General features: G+C 38.8%; 1 protein-coding gene across 15 annotated transcripts in view; it reads right to left on the bottom strand.

The window, feature by feature from the left end:
• Positions 1-14,933, bottom strand: part of cdk11b (cyclin dependent kinase 11B) — a 40,734-nt gene extending 25,801 nt beyond the window's left edge. For 4 of the 15 annotated variants that reach the window (XM_068016876.1, XM_068016877.1, XM_068016882.1 and 1 more), the window contains exons 1-5: positions 11,011-11,140; positions 6,511-6,632; positions 5,092-5,216; positions 3,698-3,823; positions 1,052-1,196 (exon numbers count right to left, since the gene is read on the bottom strand). In XM_068016876.1, the coding sequence (XP_067872977.1) occupies positions 1,052-1,196; positions 3,698-3,823; positions 5,092-5,216; positions 6,511-6,632; positions 11,011-11,121 (629 nt within the window). In that variant the 5' untranslated portion in view covers positions 11,122-11,140. Of the gene's footprint in view, positions 1-1,051; positions 1,197-3,697; positions 3,824-5,091; positions 5,217-6,510; positions 6,633-11,010; positions 11,141-12,397; positions 12,591-12,855; positions 12,970-14,009; positions 14,102-14,855 lie in introns of those variants that run through there. The other 11 variants (XM_068016883.1, XM_068016884.1, XM_068016891.1 and 8 more) reach the window with 9 other exon arrangements.
• Between the last annotated feature and the right edge of the window lie 6,326 nt (positions 14,934-21,259).

The raw sequence follows: 21,259 nt of genomic DNA, 5'->3' as shown, positions 1-21,259 counted from the left end.
GCATTGATGTTGCTTGCTGCATTCTTGGTTGGTTATTGACATTTGGGGAAAATAAAGCATAAAATGGAGTAAACCCTGGACTTCTGAAATAATAAGCTTTTGAGAGTCATGAAAATGGATTATTGTTCTTATTTTCCTTATTGTATTCCCAGGGTTAAAATAGATTGTATTGAAAATAATTCAGCTTGGGGACTGTGCATTTCATCAAGCCACGGTATTCACTCCTCAAGGTAACACAGATCAGATGAAACAATATTATAAATATGTAATGGCTTAACTACCACCTTATTTACATGATTGCTTTGTTTTGAAAATACCCATGTGCTACTACAGTTTAGCTCAACCTCTGGAAAGAGACGAGCGGGAAAGGATCACTGTGGGCTGCAAGCATCATCTGTATTTTAATTCCTGTGAATGTATGACGGTGCTATCCAATTGTGAAAGATACAGATTGATCCTATTTGAACGTTAATAGAAAGAATATCTTTTCAGCCTTATTGCAATCCATGTGTTCCAATACCACTGAGCTGCAGTCTATGTGGAAGTGATGTGTACATTAAACCCACATATAGATCTTATGAACGCTGCTCCTTTCTTAGTATTAAGGGTGTTGTGTACCAGAGGATGTAGGGGGTTCATACTCGATAATCAAGTGAAATCTGCTGTACTGACCATATACTGCTTAACCTTGACCGTTCAAAAAAGTTTATTCCTATGTCTCACATTTCAAGCTGTTACCAATACAAGAAGCCTTTTGCTGTAGCAAAGTTTTATCTAAAAGCTTGGTAATTCTATATTAGCAGATATTGTGTGTATAAATTGTCACTCCAGTTCCATAGGAAGCAAAGGCTCCCAAGAGTGGGTCTTTAGCATTAAACAAGAAATATGAGTAGACCCCAAAAACATTAATGGAAAGAGCAAACTCTTGATTTCTGTACTAATACTTTATGGAAGCATAAATAAGATTGTCATATTTGGTACTTATAGTTTTTCTTTAAATTATTAGATGTTTTACAGCCTGCTAGCCCAGAGGAAAATTCTGTTCCTTCACCTTTCTCTTCTGGAATGTTCTCTGGCAAGTTCTCTCCGTTTCTGCCTTTCCCGTTCTCTACGTGCCTTATCTTGCTCCTCTCGCTGTCGTTTCCTTCGTTCATGTTCCCTTTCCTTTTCTTTCTCCTTCCCTCTCATGTGTTTTCCTGTTTACAAACATTTGCACGTTATACTGCTCTTGAACTTTTAATTAAACTTAATATTAGTTATCAGCTATAAATTAAAAGCCATTGAAATGGAATCACTCAAGTAGTTTCTCAATTTTCTGTATCAGAAAACATGGTGTGTAGCAGTATCATGGACTTGTAGGACAGAAGTACTCACCATGATTCCCAGGAGTTTTAATTGCTTTTTTTACACTCTCAGACTCACCCACATTGCTTCATGCAACACGATACTCCATCTAGTAACCTTGTGACAGATGCAAAACAAGCTTTGAAAAAAAGAAAGCTAATCAGACCCAAGTCTGAAATTTCCAAGTAGTAACAAACGTCTTCTGGTTGACCTCAGCTTCGTATAGGAACAGGAGTAGGCCATTCAGCCTCTTCTGTCAAACAATTAGATCGTGGCTGATCTGTATCTTAATTCCATCTACCCACCTAGGCTCCGTAACACCCTTGCCTAACAAAAAACAAAATCAATCTCAGTTTACCACCCCAGCCTCAACAGCTTTTTGGGAAGAATGTTCTAGATTTCCACTATCCTTTGTGTGAAGTGCTTCTTGACATCACCCCTGAACGGCCTAGCTCTAATTTTAAGGTTATGCCCCCTTGTTTTGGACTCCCCCCACCAGAGGAAATAGGGTAGATAGGGAGAAACAATCAATTCCTTTAATCATCTTAACCCTCTCAATTAGAGTACATCTTAATCTTCTATATTCAAGGGAATACAAACCTAGTTTATGCAACCTGCCCTCAATTTAACCTTTTCAGCTACATGTAAAGTTACTACAGCTCCTATTTCTTATGGATTGACTGTTAATGGCACAGGGCAGATTAGCAGCTAAACACTGCAGCCATGCAAGCAACACAAGAGATCCAGTATTAAATAAGCAAGAAATGAAAAAGTTATTGCACCATCAAGCTCGTTTTCCCCCATGCACTAGTAGTAGTATTACACTATCTATCCCAGTTACTTTTCTGTGCATGAGCAACTGTTCCATACAATATTCGATTAACTGAGCTGATGCTTATCTTTATAAAACTTAGATATTTATCCAGATCTTTTCTTAAAAGGTTTAATAAGTTAGCATTTATTATTTTTACTGAGGATTTACTGCAGAAAGGGCAGAACTAATGAGAGATGGGACAGGAAATCTTTGAGGTTTAACGAATGGCAGATACTAAATGAGTGTTCCAATTACCACATTCAGCAAAAATGAAAGAGAGGGCTGGAACAATTACATAGGATAACTATGGACAAGGATGTAGCAATAAAAATAATTGCTGGAACTCAAAATTGGAAAAGGTACCAAATGCTGAGATGTCAAAGTGAAAATAGCAGAGACACTGACAATATTTTAAACATCATTGGATATTTGAAGTTGTGCTAGATTCATGGAGGTTGCCAATGGAATACTAATGTTTAAAAGGTGAGAAAGGAATAATCCAGGTAACTATAAACTAGCCAGTCAAAAATCAGTAGTAAGAATCCAGAGACAATAATTCAGGATAAAATGAATATCCACTTAGAAATACATGGGTTAACGGAGAATGGTAAGGACAGTTTTCTAAAGGTGTATCATGGTTAACAAATGTAACTTTTTTTTGGGAATAGAATGGTATGCATTGAAAAAGGGAATTCAGTGGATGTTGTGTATATGAATTTTCAAAAGTTGTCGCTTTGGAGGCTTACTGATAAAATTAAGGCACACAATATTCGAAGGAATATGGCAGCATGAACAGCAAGGCGCGAATGTATGTTCTTCAAACTGCAGGAAAGCAAATAGGGCGTTCCTCACTGGGACCACTGATATTCTCCAGCAATAAAGATCAGGACTTGTGTTGAAAAGACAATACCAAACTTTGCAAATGACAAAAAATAGGTACTGTGGTTAAATATGAAGAGAAATGTAAGCAATTTCAAGAGGATAGACATTAGTTTATTAGGCAATTAGAGTGATTTTATACATTCTGGTAGGAAAAATGATATATGGTAAAACTTTAAAACATGTAGAGTTTCAGATACATAAATCTTTTAACAGTAGGAAAACATTCATAAAGTTGTTAAACGAGCATATGGGACCCTCATTTTAATAAAAAGGGGCATACAGCACAATAGCAAAGCAGTAATGCTAAACTTATACAAAAGATTGATTAGGCTGCAGTTAAACATTGTGTGGCCACCCAAATTGGGAAGTATATTTACTTCATTGTCCCCATGTACTAATTTAATCACCTCATCAAAAGCATTCTAGTTGAGTACTGAGACATGAGCTATAACTTTTAAAGCCATGCTGATTAATCCTTATGGTCTCTATAGCATCCTGCAAAAAGCTAAAGCATTTCTCAGTACAGTTGGTAGACTGATTGGTTTATAGTTTCATTGTCTCATTCCTTAAAAATATACACAGTGGGACAACATTCACAATCCTCATGTACATCCACTGTATTTACAGACCTCCTAAATATATCAATGAGAGCCTTACCCATTCCTTGGCTCATTTCCTTGAAGATTTTAAAGTTCATCTCATCTGCCTTAAATGCCCTGTAGACATTAAATTCTTTGAGTTTCTTCGTAACAGTCTTCGTTTCCCATGATTCATTTCTGAAGACTGTTGTAAAGAATTCATTTAACACTTCTGCCATTTAGTAATCCCTCAACATTTCTATCCAAATATCCCTTACAGGTCTTTTCTAGTGTTCCCCATTTCAAACACAGAACAAAATTCTGCAGATTCCTCTATTATCCATCTTTCTAATCTAAACGATTTCAGTCATCTTCAACTAACAATTCTTCACCAATTTCACGTTATGTGACCTTTTGTTCAGTCGCTTCAGTCTTGACCTTGGAACTTTAATTTTCTCCTTCACAGGGCTGTATTTCCTTTCCACAGAGGAAAGTGTGGTCATAAAACAACCCATTTGTCTTCAGTTTTACTGCCCAGCACTCTTCTGTTAAGCTTACTCCCCTAAAATCTTACATCTGATTTCTTGGCCTGATTTAATGCAATATTGAAAATATGCACATATGGTCTTTAGAACCAAAGCAGTCAACTACTGGCAGGGGGGGGTTTAATTGTTTTTAGTTACCTACTAAATATTACTTTTAACATAACATGTATCCTAAGACACAGATTTCAATTATATTTGAGGTTAGTTAATATCTCTACAAAATTTGGCAATTTTACTTCTCTCTTTCTTACATCCCTTGTCTGTTCTCTGGGTTGAAAATTTTTCCATTGATTTCCCTATGACCTCTCATGCATGCCTTGAGCAACTCCCTATCTGTCTGTTCGCCTACTGATAGTCAGTAGCTGTAATTACGTTTTCCCCTGATCAGTAATTTCTACTGCCTTTATACTTAACTGAATCTTTTTATTCTTCACCTAGCGTGATAGGCTTATGTAAAAAACACAAATATCCTCCGAGCTGCACTGTGCCCCTTTATGATTGAAATCATGTTTGACAGGTCTTTGTATCCATCTTCCCTGCTACTAGCAAAACAAAATCTTAAGTTCAATATCTAAATATCTTATATTTGCATTTCTTTACTCTGAACATTGCATCTTCCTATCTTGTAGACAGCAATAAGTACTTGCTTACTAATATTTTTAGAAAATTAATCATTTTCCTGCTCCATCTTTTTAATACCCAAGTGCACAGAAGTGCTTTCTACATGATTACTGCATTGCTTTAGAATTTTCATTAAGTAAAAATGAAAAGCTCATCTTTCCAATACATTTCAAAACAAAAGAGAAATCTTACATTACAGGACACCTAACACTAATTTTTCCAAATCCTGCAGTATGTCTCACATTATGTTAACTTGACTAAAATAAAACATTAAACACTGAATATTCATCAAACTGCCATCTCTCACCTTCAGCTGATCTGCTTCGATGTCTCCGTTTTTCCTTTCTCCTTTCCTCTTTTCTGTGATGTGATTTTTCTTTTTTGGAGGTTTGTTGAGGAGGTTTAATTGCCAAAGAATCATCCTCCTCACCTCTAGATTTTAAAAAATATATTAACATTATCAAAATGGATACATTTGATTTGTAAATACCACTGCTCAGAATTGCTTTGAAAAGCTGCTTCATAGTAGGTCTACAGAATTGTTGCAAAAGAAAGCTGGATCCTGGTTTCCAAAATCACTGGCAACGAGAGGACTAAAATAGCCACAAAATAAAAATACAAAAAAGGTTGTCCAGCTGAGAGAAAAGGTTTACTCTGAATTAACTATCTTAGTTTGATTCAGAAAATAGGATAAAGACCTGTCAACTTTATTTATGGATCTGGCTAGAAATTTAAGTAGTTATTCCATATTTTCTCTGTCGAAACCAGTACAATATGGTATAAAGTTTTAAATGTGAATCTTCTATATTATGATAAAGAAAAAAGGGTAACAATCCACATGATATTAAGTGTGTGTATCCCTCATACAAATAAAATAAATTGGCCATGAGTAAAATAAATCCATGGATATTTATAAAAGTATAATACCTGTAATTATAAAATGCCTTATCCAGTTGTCAAAACATTTCAAAAGGCTTCACACAATTAGTTACTTAGTTTTTTTTTAAAAAAGTACAATAACAGTGCTTATATGAGCTATTTATGCAGATAATAAGCAGGGTTTTTTAATGTTTGTATTTTGCTTTCTCGGTAGAAGGGTGTTTTCTATTTCCCACCACACATGTAAAAATGAAACTACTGCTAATTTAACGATTATAGCAGAACTACAAAACATATTTTCCCAACTTGCTCACAGAGGCTACACATATCCTGACATGGGGGGGGGAAAAAAAAATCAATGCTAGAAAACGTTTGAAGCTTTTATTTTCCATTGGCATTGGGGAAGGGAGCGCCACTACATCAGTACATGAAGTTACTAAGCATGACGAGGAGAAAGAGACCCAATTCATATATCCAAAACATGGCCCTCAAACTAAGACACATTTCACAATATATCAGCCTTCTAAAAAAGGTAAAACTGTTGTTAGAAGAAAAGTTGACAAATAGGGATCCTCTGGTTTCTGTTTTAAATACAGATGTTTCAAAACATGGCAACAAATGCATCTCGCAAGATCATATTTTAACAATATCTAGAAAACATTTTAAACTCGAAGAACAGGATCTGAAGAGTATCAAACTGGTGAAGGGTCTACAGGAAGGGTCAATGACTTCTTTCACCGATCTGCAAAAGAAAGTATTTGACCTGAATAATTTTAATAGGCATTTACAATGAAGTGCATGGGGAGGACAAGAAAATAGGCATTTCGTTTTAAATTAGAAAACATACCTATCATCTATAGATCCTTCTCGTCTATGTGGTGAATTGCGTATAGTTATCTCCATCTTGTCCTTGTGTTCTTGAAGTTCTCCTTCCTCCAGTGAGTCCCGCTTAGAATCCCTGTCATCCAACTGAGATGTATAAAAATAGGATGGTAATCCTGGACTGGTTCACTTATTAACATTTTAGTTTTCGTATCTTGTCTATGACACTTTTCTCATGTTCCAATTCATCTGCTCTTGACATTTTTCACCATCAATTCCCACTTATGTTCATTTTTACACTTCCATTCACACTTTATTACAATTTTCTCATCATATCTGGTTCATTAAACATGTGTGGACTATGATTCTATGATTGAGTTACAGATTGTTTTGAGAATGGCAAGGCTTGTAAACAATATAAAAATGAAAAACAGTGGCATAGAGAAGTCACACAACTTAATCAATACACCTGATATCATAGGTTTGACAGGTTTCTTAGCCTCGATGACAATGCAAAGATGTGGCTTTTTTGGCATTCAACATTCTGCAGCTTAATCACAGCAAAGTGTTAAGAGCCACATCCAAATTGACAATGAAAATAAAGCTTTCATAAAAACAGTAGCAGTTGCTGGAAAAAGGATTAGTTTCCCTGCACCTATATATTGCAAAGTACAACATTTCTTAAAGAAAACTACATCATGGAGAAAAACCCCTTTATTGTCACCTCCTTAAAAGTTTTTCTTTGGGCTGGCAAATTGAAAGGGACAATAAAAGGACTCCACTGTGGTACGGACAAAACACACTATCAAACACTATTTTGAAATCAAAATATTTTTGACATCTTAGCAATAAATGTTCACCAATAACTTAAAGTTGCATATTTTTAAATTTTCCATTCCTTCTTCATCCTATTAGACACAATTCTCCCATTAACTTCAGGGGAGTAGAATACGCAAAGCCCTGTGTGCCTGTGGAGTACTTTCACTCACTTAGCTGAGAAATACTTCCACAGTTTACAGTGTTGATTAAAATCCGAAGTTCAGGGTAGCTGTAAAATTTGTTGCATCTTGACTTGCAATTCTTTTTTTTCTAAAAAAACAAGTTTGTGCCCTGCTGATTTAAAGAACAATTTCAAAAACTTCTCTGGATTGATGGAAAAACCAACTGGGTAGCAACCTAGTGAAAAAAGCATATGTGGACCAAAAAAGGGACGTTCAGTGAAGCAATTACCACAATAGCATGGATAAATATAAAAAAATTACAAGCAAGAGAGGGAGTAAGAGATTACACAAACTAGGATTGCATATGCTGAAATTCAAAGTTCATGGGGTGATTTGATAGAGGTTTGCAAGATATTAAGGGGAACAAATAGGGTAGATGGAGAGAAACTATTTCCTCTGGTTGGGGAGTCTCAGATTAAAAATTGGAGCCAGACCTTTCAGGAGCAAAATTAGGAAAGGCTTTTACACACAAAAGGGTGGTAGAAGTTTGGAACTCTCTCCTGCAAATGGCAATTGATGCTGGAACAATTGCTCATTTTAAAAGAATGCTAGATTTTTATTAACCAAAGGTATTAAGGGAATTGGGGCAAAGGCGGGTATGTGGAGTTAGGTCACAAATCAGCCTTGATCTCACTGAATGACAGAACAGGTTAGAGGGGCTAAATGCCCTCCTCCTGTTCCTGAGTTTAGAGTCTATAGTAAAAGAAAAGCCTACCACAAGACACTATTTACGTATCCTGTTCAGAGGTGCGAGGAAGGAATTAGAAAAGGCTCCCCAGATATGGAAGCAGTATTCTACTCTTGGATTGACTTCAGCTTTATTTTAGAGTGATAAGAAATACTGAAAATGAAAGTAGTTTGACACAAATGAGGAACTCAAGCTCAGAGAAAAATTCCATTTGATCTCACAGGAGATGAGAATCTGTGCTCTGGATGGCAATGTTTTGTACGATTTCAGCTCAAAGGCCTATGACACTGAAATAAATTTTAATGTCATAATAATGAAGTACTTATTACTTTACAGAAATTTTAAAAACATTATTTAACATCTATCTTTGCTAATCCTTTCCTGTAAAAAATGTAATTTGAAATCTTTTACTTATCTTGCTCCTTTTGCCTCTAAGTGGTGTTCCAGATGTAGATATGCTTTTTAAGCATTGAGTTTTCCAGGCAATTGAAAGCCCAGACCTTTAAAATTGACAGTGTCACATCATAGATGCCACAGCTCAACCTTGGGTGCACTGTCATACATGACAACATGGAAGAGGCTGTGAACAAGTATTCTTGTTGGTGACCCAATACTGCTTAATGGCACCTAGACAAGTAAACATGTCCATTACACTAGGAGAGTTAAAAACTGGTATAAAAATATTGACAGATAAGGTCAAATATATTCCATTATTTCTTTTTGCCAACCTGCCCTTTAATTAGGTCAAACCAATAAAAGAAAATGGGATTGAATTGAATAAAATCTGCACCTTTTCAGTGGATAATGAAACAAAAGGATGGTATAGATTTTAGAAACCAAGCAAATCAGTACGAGTCATACACACAAATTAAACATGCCGATACGTATGCCAATTCTTAGATTAGCAAGGGCAGAATATATTGCCAGAAAAATGTAAAAACTAACCAGAATTCTGCATGGGCACCTCCACAATGTGGGCTATAAAATGAACTGAAAAAAATACATTTTTCTTGGAAGAGGATAATTAAGCAGTGCTTTATGTAATTAAATGACAGGTTTATTTGCAGTCTGAAGTTTACCTTTACAGTTTGCCTCAAGCTTCAGCATTCAATATTTAGAACAAGCTCACAATGGTGACATAATTGACACTAGTAGTACATACTAAAATACGTTACAAGATTATGAAAAGATTTCTGAACTGAATTAACCTGATTACCACTCACTGCTATGCTGTTCACAGGACATAAGCAAACTACATGTTGGAAATTATGAGAAAATTATTTGTTCCTGGGATGTGAGCGATGCTGGAAGACTACATTTATGCCCATTCCTAGTAGTCATGAAGGCAGTCAGTCAGTCAGTCAGTCAATCACATTGTGGGGGGCTGGAGTTACATGTAGGCTAGATCAAGTAAATACAGCTGCTTCCCTTCCCTTTACAGCATTAATGAACCAGTTAGATTTTTACAACAATCAGGCAGCTTTCATGGTCACTTTCTGGTAGTAGCCCACATAATTACCAGATTTATTGAATTTCAATTTCACAACTTGCCACAATAGGATTTGAATTGCTTGCCACTATACTCATCACATTAGAAGAATATTTTTTTTTTTTTTTTTAAGTACAGGACACCCAATCTACATTTTTTTCCTAGTATCTTGTAGCAAAAGTGGGATTTTAGCAAGTGCAAAGTGATGTTCAAAACTCAACTTTAAATGCTTTTCACAATTACAATTTACTTACTACAAAACTGAATGCGCTGTGGTAAAAGATTGCAAGACCACAATTCACTCATATGGTTGATTCTGAACACTCCTGCCTTTACCCAACTTCAATGAACATCTGCCATTTTTCAAACCCAGAAATCTCATGGATCAATAGAAACAAATGCCTTCAATTCAGGAGGTGCTCAATTGTTGTTGTACACTGGATATCACACTTCTAGAAGTATTCAACTACAAAAATGTCTTGTTGCTAAATATACAAGCAGGTTCAGGTAAAATGACCTGAGGCAACAGAGAATGCAGTAAGTTACAGTTGCACCCGAGTTCAGCTAACAGTCTTAATTTTTTGGGCACCTCTACAGCACTGGTACAGTCTGAGCATCACAGCTTGCTGCGTTCTCCAATTCATTCAACTGTCAGTAAGGTTCAATCAGTTGACTTCTGAAGTTGTGAAATCTTGCCCCAACAAAAATTTCATTAAGATAATGTTCTACTCTTAATACCATTTTCACAGACTTTAGCATTTACAAGTACTGTAGGATGGAGGGAAATACAGCTTCATCAGTATACTCACGAATCTATTTTTTTGCTTTGAGTCAGCGTATTCACTAACTTTGTCAATAGTTACAATCCTGAGCAGTCTCTTGTGCGAGAGCCACTCCCAGGAACAATCCAACATGCTGCACCGGAGTGACGGATTGTGGGTCTGCACCCGAGTCCCCACGCAGGTGAGCTTCTGATTTCAAGCATGTCAATCTCAGCAGTTGCCAAGTTGAGAAAAAGACAACTTATAGGACTGATAGTGCTATTAAACCGTAGGTCCTATAGTTGGATACAGAACTTTCAAATGGTCCAAGAATGGCACAATTTCCTTGCAGCCGCTCATGAAAGCAAAAGAAAAACAGGGCTAAATCGCAACTCTGCCAACATCCTATAGTAGGTGGGCTGTGAGTAGAGGCTACACATGAATGGAATTCGGACATGTGGTTCTTAGGCTGAATTAGGAGTAACTGAATACTGCAAATAAAGCTTTGCAACCGTTATTGAAGTAAGCAGCACCACAAAAAGAGACTAACTTAGGGATACAGAATGCTGACAGCATTACTACTTACATTTTTTGGACGTTTCACATCACCCTTTTCCTCCTGCTCTTTTCGTCGTTTCTTTTCCTGCAAAATCTCTTCAAGAGTTTTTACTTTCCAGTTATCCTTTTCATCTCCCATTGGTACAGACCACACTGAGCTAAAACAGAATCAGTTACATGCTAGTCATTAGGTTAGAAGAGACACAATCTGTCTGTCTCAACCGACTCATGCTGGACTTCAAAAAACACTTAAAAAATGTTATATGTAGACCACTTCCATTTCTTAAGGTGCAATGCAGACATTTTCTTCCTTCTGAACTGCTACTGAATTGCACACAGTCCTGGAAACACTTTTTTCAAAATCTTACCCCATCCATACTACAGAAGACACTTAGAAAAATAAATTTCAGGTCAAACTTATACCAATATACTAAACGATTACTAAATTTCATCATCTGCTACCAACACCAATTCAATCTGTTACTAGCTTGCAAGGAGATATTTTTTCCTCCTGCTAAATGAACAATTCCCAATGTTTTGGGCAGACTGAAAATGACTTATTAAAGGCCAGTTGTTGGCCATTTAGTTGGATATTCAAGAAAATTCAGTTCAGAACCTTTTTCGCAAACTACACTACACACCTCAGCAACACTCCAGTCATTGCAACTTTGACTTCTGACCCATGAGATTTTCCAAATTATTTTGGGTCTTAGATTTCAAGCCAATTTATAAAAATAAATTTAAAAAGTATTCCAGAGTGTTCATACACCTTCACTTTATTATCTTTTATCCTACTTGAATAGCAGCTCAAGCTAATTTTAACCATAAAATAATTTCAAAATAGTGACGCAATTTGAATTTAGGCAGACAAAAATCAAACTATTTAGACACACAGTGAGAGACATCACTGCTATATAATCAGCTTGTGCAGGTACATGTGAAGTTTTTTATTTTTACATCAACGTATTGCTCACTTCTCAAAAAGTTGCCTATACTTATTTCAAACATATAATTGCACGGATATAGGCATTTATCATAGATCTTGGATTTGATAATACCAACAGTGAATTTATTACTGCAGTACAGTGGAGTCCTTTTATTGTCACTTCCAATTTGCCAGCTAAAAAAAGTGACAATAAATGGTAACTGTTCTCCCATGGGAAATTCTCAAAAACATACATGAAATATTCTGCAAAATCAATAGAAAATAAATAAGAACCACTTTTTGCAGTAACTGCTACTGCCATTGTTGTGGAGCTTAACATTGTTCTACCATCTAGAAGGAACATTTGTATCCGACTAGCTATGCTGTAAAACAGCACAGCAAAATTACTGCAAAACTTCATCCAAATGCATATATTAGAAACTTAACATCAAATACATATATAAATTGGAATGAATTCCATTATTTTTACATTGTGTGATTGGTATGTCACTGCTCATTTGTAATCTCATTTCCTGATCAGCCTTGTCATCTCAATTGTCAATAAAATGTACTGATCAGAATTAATGCTTGGTTTGAAAAAAGCTCCCATTCAAGTGTCTTTCCTTGTCCCTTGATATTCAGTTAACCTAAAGTGACAAAAAAACATAATAAAGCCTACATGAACATAAGCATGTGTGTAAAAATTAAAAAGTTGGCAGGAATTGACAATAAAAAATGGCAGCATTTTTAGACCAAAAATTAACTGGCATCCATTCACGAGTTGGGATTTCAAACAAGTGTGTTATGAGACAGAAAAACGTGGACTCCACTGTACTTCCAACAACCCATCTATGGAGAACTTAAAGGAAAGCTGCATGTTAAAGGTTTTCTAGCAGAGAACAAGATCTAAATTCAAACACTATGCAGTAAACACAAGTGTAATTTTACCACTAGAAGGATGTTGAGAAAATGGATGTTGCTACAAGTCTCATTGTAGTGACTGTTCAGACTTACAAATGAACTCTTGCTCCAAGAGAATTGCGAATGTTTTTATACAGCACACTGAAAGCAAAAGGTACCAATTAGTTATAATTTGCCGCTTACAGTGTAACTAATGCATCTTTTATTACGTTGTACACTAGGTTAATAAGTTCACACCAAACTGAAAATGCTTATTTGGGATGTAACATAGTATTTTGAGAATAATTAAGCATTATCCCGATTTTAATTAGTAGAGACCAAGGAAATTAATTTTCAGATAATGGTATTAAAATTCCTCAAGCGTTGCCAATGTATTTACAAAATGTACCAAGTTTGAAATCAGAGGAATGACTCCTTACTTAATAGTCCATCATTAGCAAATAATGCTATGGGAAAATGTTTTCTAGAAAACTTTAATCTTCATCATTTGCAGTATGCAGGAATGGTGTTATTTGCACATTGGAAACAAAGACTATTAAAGGAAACAATTTATTGTGACCTTTCTGCCCACGACTGCCACAAAAGGATAGAAGTTGCATTTTATCAAATAAAGTACGATACACAATACTAGAACAGATATTAACCTAGGATTCATTTGTTGAGAATAACATGAGCTTTGCAATGAGACTTTGTTTCCAAACCATGCTCTGGGCACGTTAACAAGTAACAGTACATCTGTGTCTCAAGAAAATGACGAATCATAAATAAGTTTCATAGTCTTATCTGGTAAAAGGAGTTAAACTTTCAATCTCATTTTTGTACCTTAACAAATGACAGTAATTAGGGTACCAACTATAAAATCACTAGATCCAGTTCTCTGCTATAAATAAATATAATCCTCTGAAGCATGGCGTAATGCCATTTGGTACACTTGCAACCAAAGAAGATTAACTAAATGAAGTGGTACTGATTTGTCAGTTATAAACTTTTAATATATGAATGAATCACAGGTTTTTGAAGACTAGTAAGTAAAGGGACTTCTTGAACAAGAGTTTAATTATCAAAGACAGTAAGGAAAAAAAGAAACCAGGTTTACTGCTCCTGATCACCATTACATGACTCTACCAGGTCCAAACAGATTTAGATTCAGCTGTGATGCCTTTCATGATTAAATAACCTACCAACACTCCTGTCCGGGTTCACATATGAAGAATGGATACTTGGGTAAGATACTATAGAACTGCTAACACCTATGGACCCATAGAGTCAGCACCTTCAGGAGAGGGGAGACAAATGGAAAAAATGAACATATAACTCTATGCAATGTAGTTGTCTCATGACACTTTTTAAACATTGATCATTCACGACTACATTACAATAAGTCAGTACTTGCATCCTCCCAGGCTGAAGTAGTGGGCGCAACAGCACGATTCAAAATGAAACCGGGATTCAACCATCAACCGAGATCTTTTGTTAGTTACCTCAGTTTGATTTGACCAAGGCCAGCTCTCCTACCTTTCCCACTGCAACCCAGAGATTGCCTCTGAATGAAAACATGGCTTTTCTTAACGGGGCAGCTGAAAATTTTGAGGGGAATAACTTCATACGCCCTTTCAAATTATTGAAGGTATCCATCCATTTTCAAACTAACTGGGTTTGTTTAGCGAAAATATCATTCCTTTTGGGCCCAGGTTTCCTGAAAAGCTGAAAGTGTTGGCACCCAATGGCAGGTGGACAAGGCAATGATTCAAATGCTATGGCGCCTCAAATATCACCAACTGGTACTTTAGACCAAAGAAACCAAGGCCTTTCGTGTCCCCAGTAACGGGTTAGGGGTCTGGCAGGGGCCGGGCCAGGCCAGCAGCACACTCACCCGAGGCCCTCACTACCCTGCGCCGCCTTTTTCAGGAGCTGCTCTCCGTGCGGAAGAGAGGAAATACCGCCAGCTTCACTCTATTTAACATCCGGAGCTAAAGGGGGCTTCAACTCAATCACTCCAAGTACAAACTCTCCACCACCGGCCTCACCTCGTTCCCGCAGACCCCCAACACCCGCACCTCATCCACGGCGTCGCGTCTATAAGCCGTCACTTCCGGCGCGGTGTCCGCCCCGCGCACGCGTGCTGAGTTGCTCCATTGCAGCTTGAAGTTTGTAGCAAGTTGGGAAGTTTTGGGTGTTTGCACTTGACGGAATAAAACTGTTGTAGGCAGCAACTGATGCTGCCAGACCTGCTGAATGGTTCCAGCATTTCTTGTTTTTATCTTAAAATTATAACTGGATAAAATCACGAATACAATTGCAAGTGGCTAATAAAAATCTTTCAGTCACTGTAAACATTGCAATTTTGCCAGATCACTATTAAAAACACACTTTCCAAACTACAAAACTCCCAAAGAGCTTTTAAAAAGCTTTTTAAAAAAAGAGTAAAACTGAAAAACAGCTCCAATAAAATTCTCATTTTTTGTTAGGATTACGTATTCAGTGTTTTTCTGGAAAAATGAAACCAATGGCTTTAGCATTTATATAAATTTATATAAACTGACGAAAAATGTAATTACAATAGGAATGCTTGGGGACATTAGCTTGCCATGATTTAAGGGCAGGTACACCAAACATTCGATCTGTTGTATTAGGGGAAAAAGCTGAAGTAAACAAAAGTGCAATTTTTGCAGGAATGCATTTAGGGTTGCCAGCTGAGACTGGAGGCACTCGATGGTTTGATTACACAATAGTCTGATCATGTAACGTTTGTAAATGTTATTGCATTTGCCTTATCAAAGTTGGGACCTTCTGGTTGATTATCCTTTTCTCCTGGTTTCGCACCAGTAGCTGCTGCGTAAGGAGTTTCAGTAACCAACAGGTTAGTCTTCTACTTTGCAACAGTGACTGCACTTTCAAAAGTACTTCATTTGGTGTGAAGTGCTTTGGGACATTCTGAGATCGTGAAAGGCACTATATAAATGCAAGTCTTTTCTTCCTAGTGAAATTTTCAATAGACCTAGCTTCAACAGCGTTTTACCAGGTGGACGGATTAAAGAGTTCTCCCCGGTGTCCTGGACAAAATTTAGCCCTCAGTAAACACCGCTAAAAGAATTATCTTCTCATTATCAGATTGCTGCCTCTGGGGATCTGGTGCACAAATTGGCTGCCGTATTTCCTACATTGTAATAGCGACCACCCTTCAAACAGTACTTCATTGGCTGTAAAGCGCTTTGGGAAGTCCTGAGGCTGAGAGCCGGTATATAGACGCAAGTTTTTTTTCAATACGTGATTCATGGTATGGCTCAATAATATGGGCAGCTCAATAATATGGGCGGTGCAGTGGTTAGCACCGCAGCCTCACAGCTCCAGGGACCCGGGTTCGATTCTGGGTACTGCCTGTGGGGAGTTTGCAAGTTTTCGCCGGGTGCTCCGGTTTCCTCCCACATCCAAAGACTAGCAGGTGATAGGTAAATTGCCCCTAGTGTAGGGAGGTGATAGGGAATATGGGATTACTGTCTTTTGGGCCTCCTTATCTCGAGAGACAATGGATACGCGCCTGGAGGTGGTCAGTGGTTTGTGAAGCAGCGCCTGGAGTGGCTATAAAGGCCAATTCTGGAGTGACAGGCTCTTCCACAGGTGCTGCAGAGAAATTTGTTTGTTGGGGCTGTTGCACAGTTGGCTCTCCCCTTGCGCCTCTGTCTTTTTTCCTGCCAACTACTAAGTCTCTTCGACTCGCCACAATTTAGCCCTGTCTTTATGGCTGCCCGCCAGCTCTGGCGAATGCTGGCAACTGACTCCCACGACTTGTGATCAATGTCACACGATTTCATGTCGCGTTTGCAGACGTCTTTATAACGGAGACATGGACGGCCGGTGGGTCTGATACCAGTGGCGAGCTCGCTGTACAATGTGTCTTTGGGGATCCTGCCATCTTCCATGCGGCTCACATGGCCAAGCCATCTCAAGCGCCGCTGACTCAGTAGTGTGTATAAGCTGGGGGTGTTGGCCGCTTCAAGGACTTCTGTGTTGGAGATATAGTCCTGCCACCTGATGCCAAGTATTCTCCGAAGGCAGCGAAGATGGAATGAATTGAGACGTCGCTCTTGGCTGGCATACGTTGTCCAGGCCTCGCTGCCGTAGAGCAAGGTACTGAGGACACAGGCCTGATACACTCGGACTTTTGTGTTCCGTGTCAGTGCGCCATTTTCCCACACTCTCTTGGCCAGTCTGGACATAGCAGTGGAAGCCTTACCCATGCGCTTGTTGATTTCTGCATCTAGAGACAGGTTACTGGTGATAGTTGAGCCTAGGTAGGTGAACTCTTGAACCACTTCCAGAGCGTGGTCGCCAATATTGATGGATGGAGCATTTCTGACATCCTGCCCCATGATGTTCGTTTTCTTGAGGCTGATGGTTAGGCCAAATTCATTGCAGGCAGACGCAAACCTGTCGATGAGACTCTGCAGGCATTCTTCAGTGTGAGATGTTAAAGCAGCATCGTCAGCAAAGAGGAGTTCTCTGATGAGGACTTTCCGTACTTTGGACTTCGCTCTTAGACGGGCAAGGTTGAACAACCTGCCCCCTGATCTTGTGTGGAGGAAAATTCCTTCTTCAGAGGATTTGAACGCATGTGAAAGCAGCAGGGAGAAGAAAATCCCAAAAAGTGTGGGTGCGAGAACACAGCCCTGTTTCACACCACTCAGGATAGGAAAGGGCTCTGATGAGGAGCCACCATGTTGAATTGTGCCTTTCATATTGTCATGGAATGAGGTGATGATACTTAGTAGCTTTGGTGGACATCCGATCTTTTCTAGTAGTCTGAAGAGACCACGTCTGCTGACGAGGTCAAAGGCTTTGGTGAGATCAATGAAAGCAATGTAGTGGGGCATCTGTTGTTAGGGTTAGTATAAATGGGTGGTTGTTGGTCAGCACAGACTCAGTGGGCCGAAGGGCCTATTTCAGTGCTGTATTTCTAAATAAATAAAAAACAGCTAATGCAGCATACAATAGGATAAGAAAGAAAAATAGTACACTATCGTGAACCCAAAACTGCTTTGTGCTACATTCCTCATCTGTGATATTCTCTATTGGCTCCTGTCCTAGGATTTAGAGCACTTTTCCTCATAGGGAGGGAGAGGTCAAAGGTTTTCAAACAACCTGTTGTAGCTCTCTCTGTTATTACAAGTTGTCTTGTACTATAAAAAGGATCAAATTACTTTTTGTTACCATGATACAGCAATGTATAATTCTCATGAAGCCCATAATCATAGAATGGTTACAGCACAGAAGGGGGCCATTCGGCCTGTTGTGTCTATGCTGGCTCTCCACAAGAGCGACTCACCTGGTCCCACTCACCTGCCCTTTCCCCATAGGCCTGCAAATTTTTTCTCTTAAGATAATTATCCCTTTTGAAGGCCATAACTGAATCTGCCTTAGTCACACTCTCAGGCAGTGCATTCCAGATCCTAACCACTCGCTGCATAAAAAAGTGTATCGTCTTGGTTCTTTTGGCATTCACCTTAAATTTGTACTCTCTGATTCTCAATCCTACCATCAATGGGAACAGTTTCTCCATATCTACTCTGTCCAGACCCCTTCTGATTTTGAACACGTCTTATCAAATCCCTTAATCTTCTTCAAGGAGAAAGCCCCAGATTCTCCAATCTAGCCATGTAACTAAAGTTAATAATGGGTGTGATAACTTGCATGCAACAGGCAGTGAATATAAACACAAGACTATGAAAGCATGCAAGGAAAAGGTCCTAATTCTTGTGAGAATGCGATGAGTACAACACTATTGCATGACACTGACGGTAAACAATTCAAGCCCTTCAACATGGTGAGATGAAAAGAAAAATTGTAAATAGCAGACACACTTAATACAGTGCATTCTTGGAAAGTGTGGCTAGCTTCTCTTCGCTCGAGGAGCAACACCTGATCTTTTAATTAGGCACTCTACAGCCTTGCAGACTGAACATTGAATTCAATAACTTCAGAGCATGACTGGCCATTTTTAAAATATTTTATTTTTTAACAATGTGCTTGCTTTTCATGTATTCAGAGTTGCTCATTATTCTGCTATTAACGCACTCTCTGGACTAATGCTTTGTTTCACCACAAGCATTAACACACTCTTTGCCTTTGTCCCAGGACAGCTGTTATTTAATCTCCCTCTGCACTATGAAACACCCTTCCCCTTTGTTCTCTCCACAACCCCCCTCCCCTTCACTTGCTTAAAACCTAATTCTTTTCTAACCGTTGCCAGTTCTGATGAAAGGTCACAGACCTGAAACACTAACTTTGCTTCTCTCTCCACAGATGCTGCCAGGCCTGCTGAGTAATTCCAGCACTACTTGTTTTTATTTCAGCTACATCAATGGCCCTGGTTTCAGGCATTATTGTTGAAGAAACAAAGGTATTGATTTGACACTGCAAGAAAAACAGAAAATACTGGAAATACTCAGCAGGTCTGGCAGCATCTGTGAAGACAGAAGCAGAGTTAACTATTCAGGTCTGTGACCTTTCATTAGAACTCCAGTCACACACTTGAAATGTTAACTCTGCTTCTCTCTCCATAGATGCTGCCAGATCTGCTGAGTATTTCCAGCATTTTCTGTTTTTATTTCAGATTTCCAGCATCCGCAGTATTTTGCTTTTATTTCTTCTGTTTCTTCATGCTTTTTTTGAACTGTGGCACAAATTTAAGCTTCTTAAACTGTATCACCAAAATGTAACTTACAGAATATGCATACTAGCTGTACCATTTTGATTAGTAGCAGTTCTCTCATCGTTTTGCTCATGCTAAGTTAGAGGATACACCATTTTACAATAGGGATGTTATGGCATGTAAGTGTATATTATCAGGGCCATTGAGTTATTTCTGAATAAATCAAATGCTTTTTTTAAAAACATGGTATTCAGGAATTTTTGCAACATTTTGATATCAAATAGTGTCAATTTTTTTGTGAAAATTGTAAATGAAAGGCCTTCATTATTAATTGTTCATTTATCTACTGAAGTTCAAGTTAAGCAATTTTAATAAAACAAAGCTCAAGAAGATGGTAGGCTGCACATTACATAGTGGAGGTTAACATTTTGTGTTCAGCAGTCATTGTCACTTTAGTGGAAAAGGAGAAGGGCTATGGAGTTTAGCAACAGTTCTGGGGTGTTAGCTTTAAGATCAGGAAGGCAGTTTGGGCTATTTTAGTTCATCCAATCAGCAGTGGGATGGCAGGGATGGGGGAGTGGTGGGGGTTGGTGGTGAATGGCAGCATAGGGGGCTCTGGAGCCCCGGGAACAGGCAGTCAGGTCTTTAATCACTGGAAGCAAAGGATCCAAGGATGTGGCAGCATTAAAGGTGTTGGGCTCTTAAGCATTGAGTTCTGTGGGTGTGTCAGAACTTGAGTAAGTTTTGACATACTTTGCATGTCCAATCTTGCTTTTCAAATCAAAATAAAATTCTTAAATTTTCCTCGAGTAAACATAATTCATGTCAGATAAAAATCCTATAAAGTTATCAGGTTTTCATTGAAAAGATCAGTTACTTTGCACTGCAATCAGTTACTGAAAGGGGGAAGATGTTGGCCACAGGCCATCACACTGACATAAAACTTAAGGGCTAGATTATAGTCCAAATGTGATATTACCTGAAAAAAAAAATTTTTCTCCAGCTTTGGAAGAAAAAAGGAATTCTGTTACAGCATGAAAAGAACACTTCAGTTGTACAGACAATCAGACTTTAGGATATATGGGCCGGAACTTTACAGTGGGTGGACGGGAGCTGGCTTCCGCCTCGCCTGGGGATCCGTTCCGTATTTTACGGGTCCCCAGACTTTAGTTGTTCTATTGTCACGCCTCATTGAGCTGCCGGCCAGTTAGCGGGCCGGCAGCTCTTAGTCCCAGCAGTGCCAACTGGAGCAGTGGCCACTGCAGGGACTACAGCCCAGCGTCAAGAAAAGATGTCAGGGAGCCGGGAGGAAAGGTAAATCTTGGTTGCCTCGCCGTTGGTAATTGGTTGGGCCCCGGCGAGGCAAAGGTGGTCGGTTGGGGGCGGGGGGTGGGGGTGTTGGGTGCTAGGGGTAGTGGGGGCAGCCCTCCATCGGGCACCCTGTGCCCTTTCAGCAGGGCCCCTCCCACCCGCCGGGACGATTGCAGCCGCCTGGTTTTCCCAGGTTGCTTTTCCCGGCTCCAGGACGCCCACTTGTCAAGCGTAAAATCTGTGTGGAGGTGGGCTAAGGACCTTACGTGGCCACTTAAGGGCCTTGATTGGCCTGGGGTAGGCATGTCATTTTTCTACCCACTCTCTCCCCCTGCCCTACATAAAGGGGGGTGGAGGTGGGAGCAGGTCAGGAAAGCCTCCTGGAGCCTCCCACTCCATTTTACGCCACCATCCGGCTCGTTGAGGTGGCGTTAAAATCCGGTCATGGGAATTTCAGTACTCTATACGTGC

This window comes from Heterodontus francisci, chromosome 37 (genome assembly GCF_036365525.1).
Source record: "Heterodontus francisci isolate sHetFra1 chromosome 37, sHetFra1.hap1, whole genome shotgun sequence".
In the NCBI taxonomy this organism is placed as follows: domain Eukaryota; kingdom Metazoa; phylum Chordata; class Chondrichthyes; order Heterodontiformes; family Heterodontidae; genus Heterodontus; species Heterodontus francisci.
This window is presented reverse-complemented; position numbering and strand designations above follow the sequence as displayed.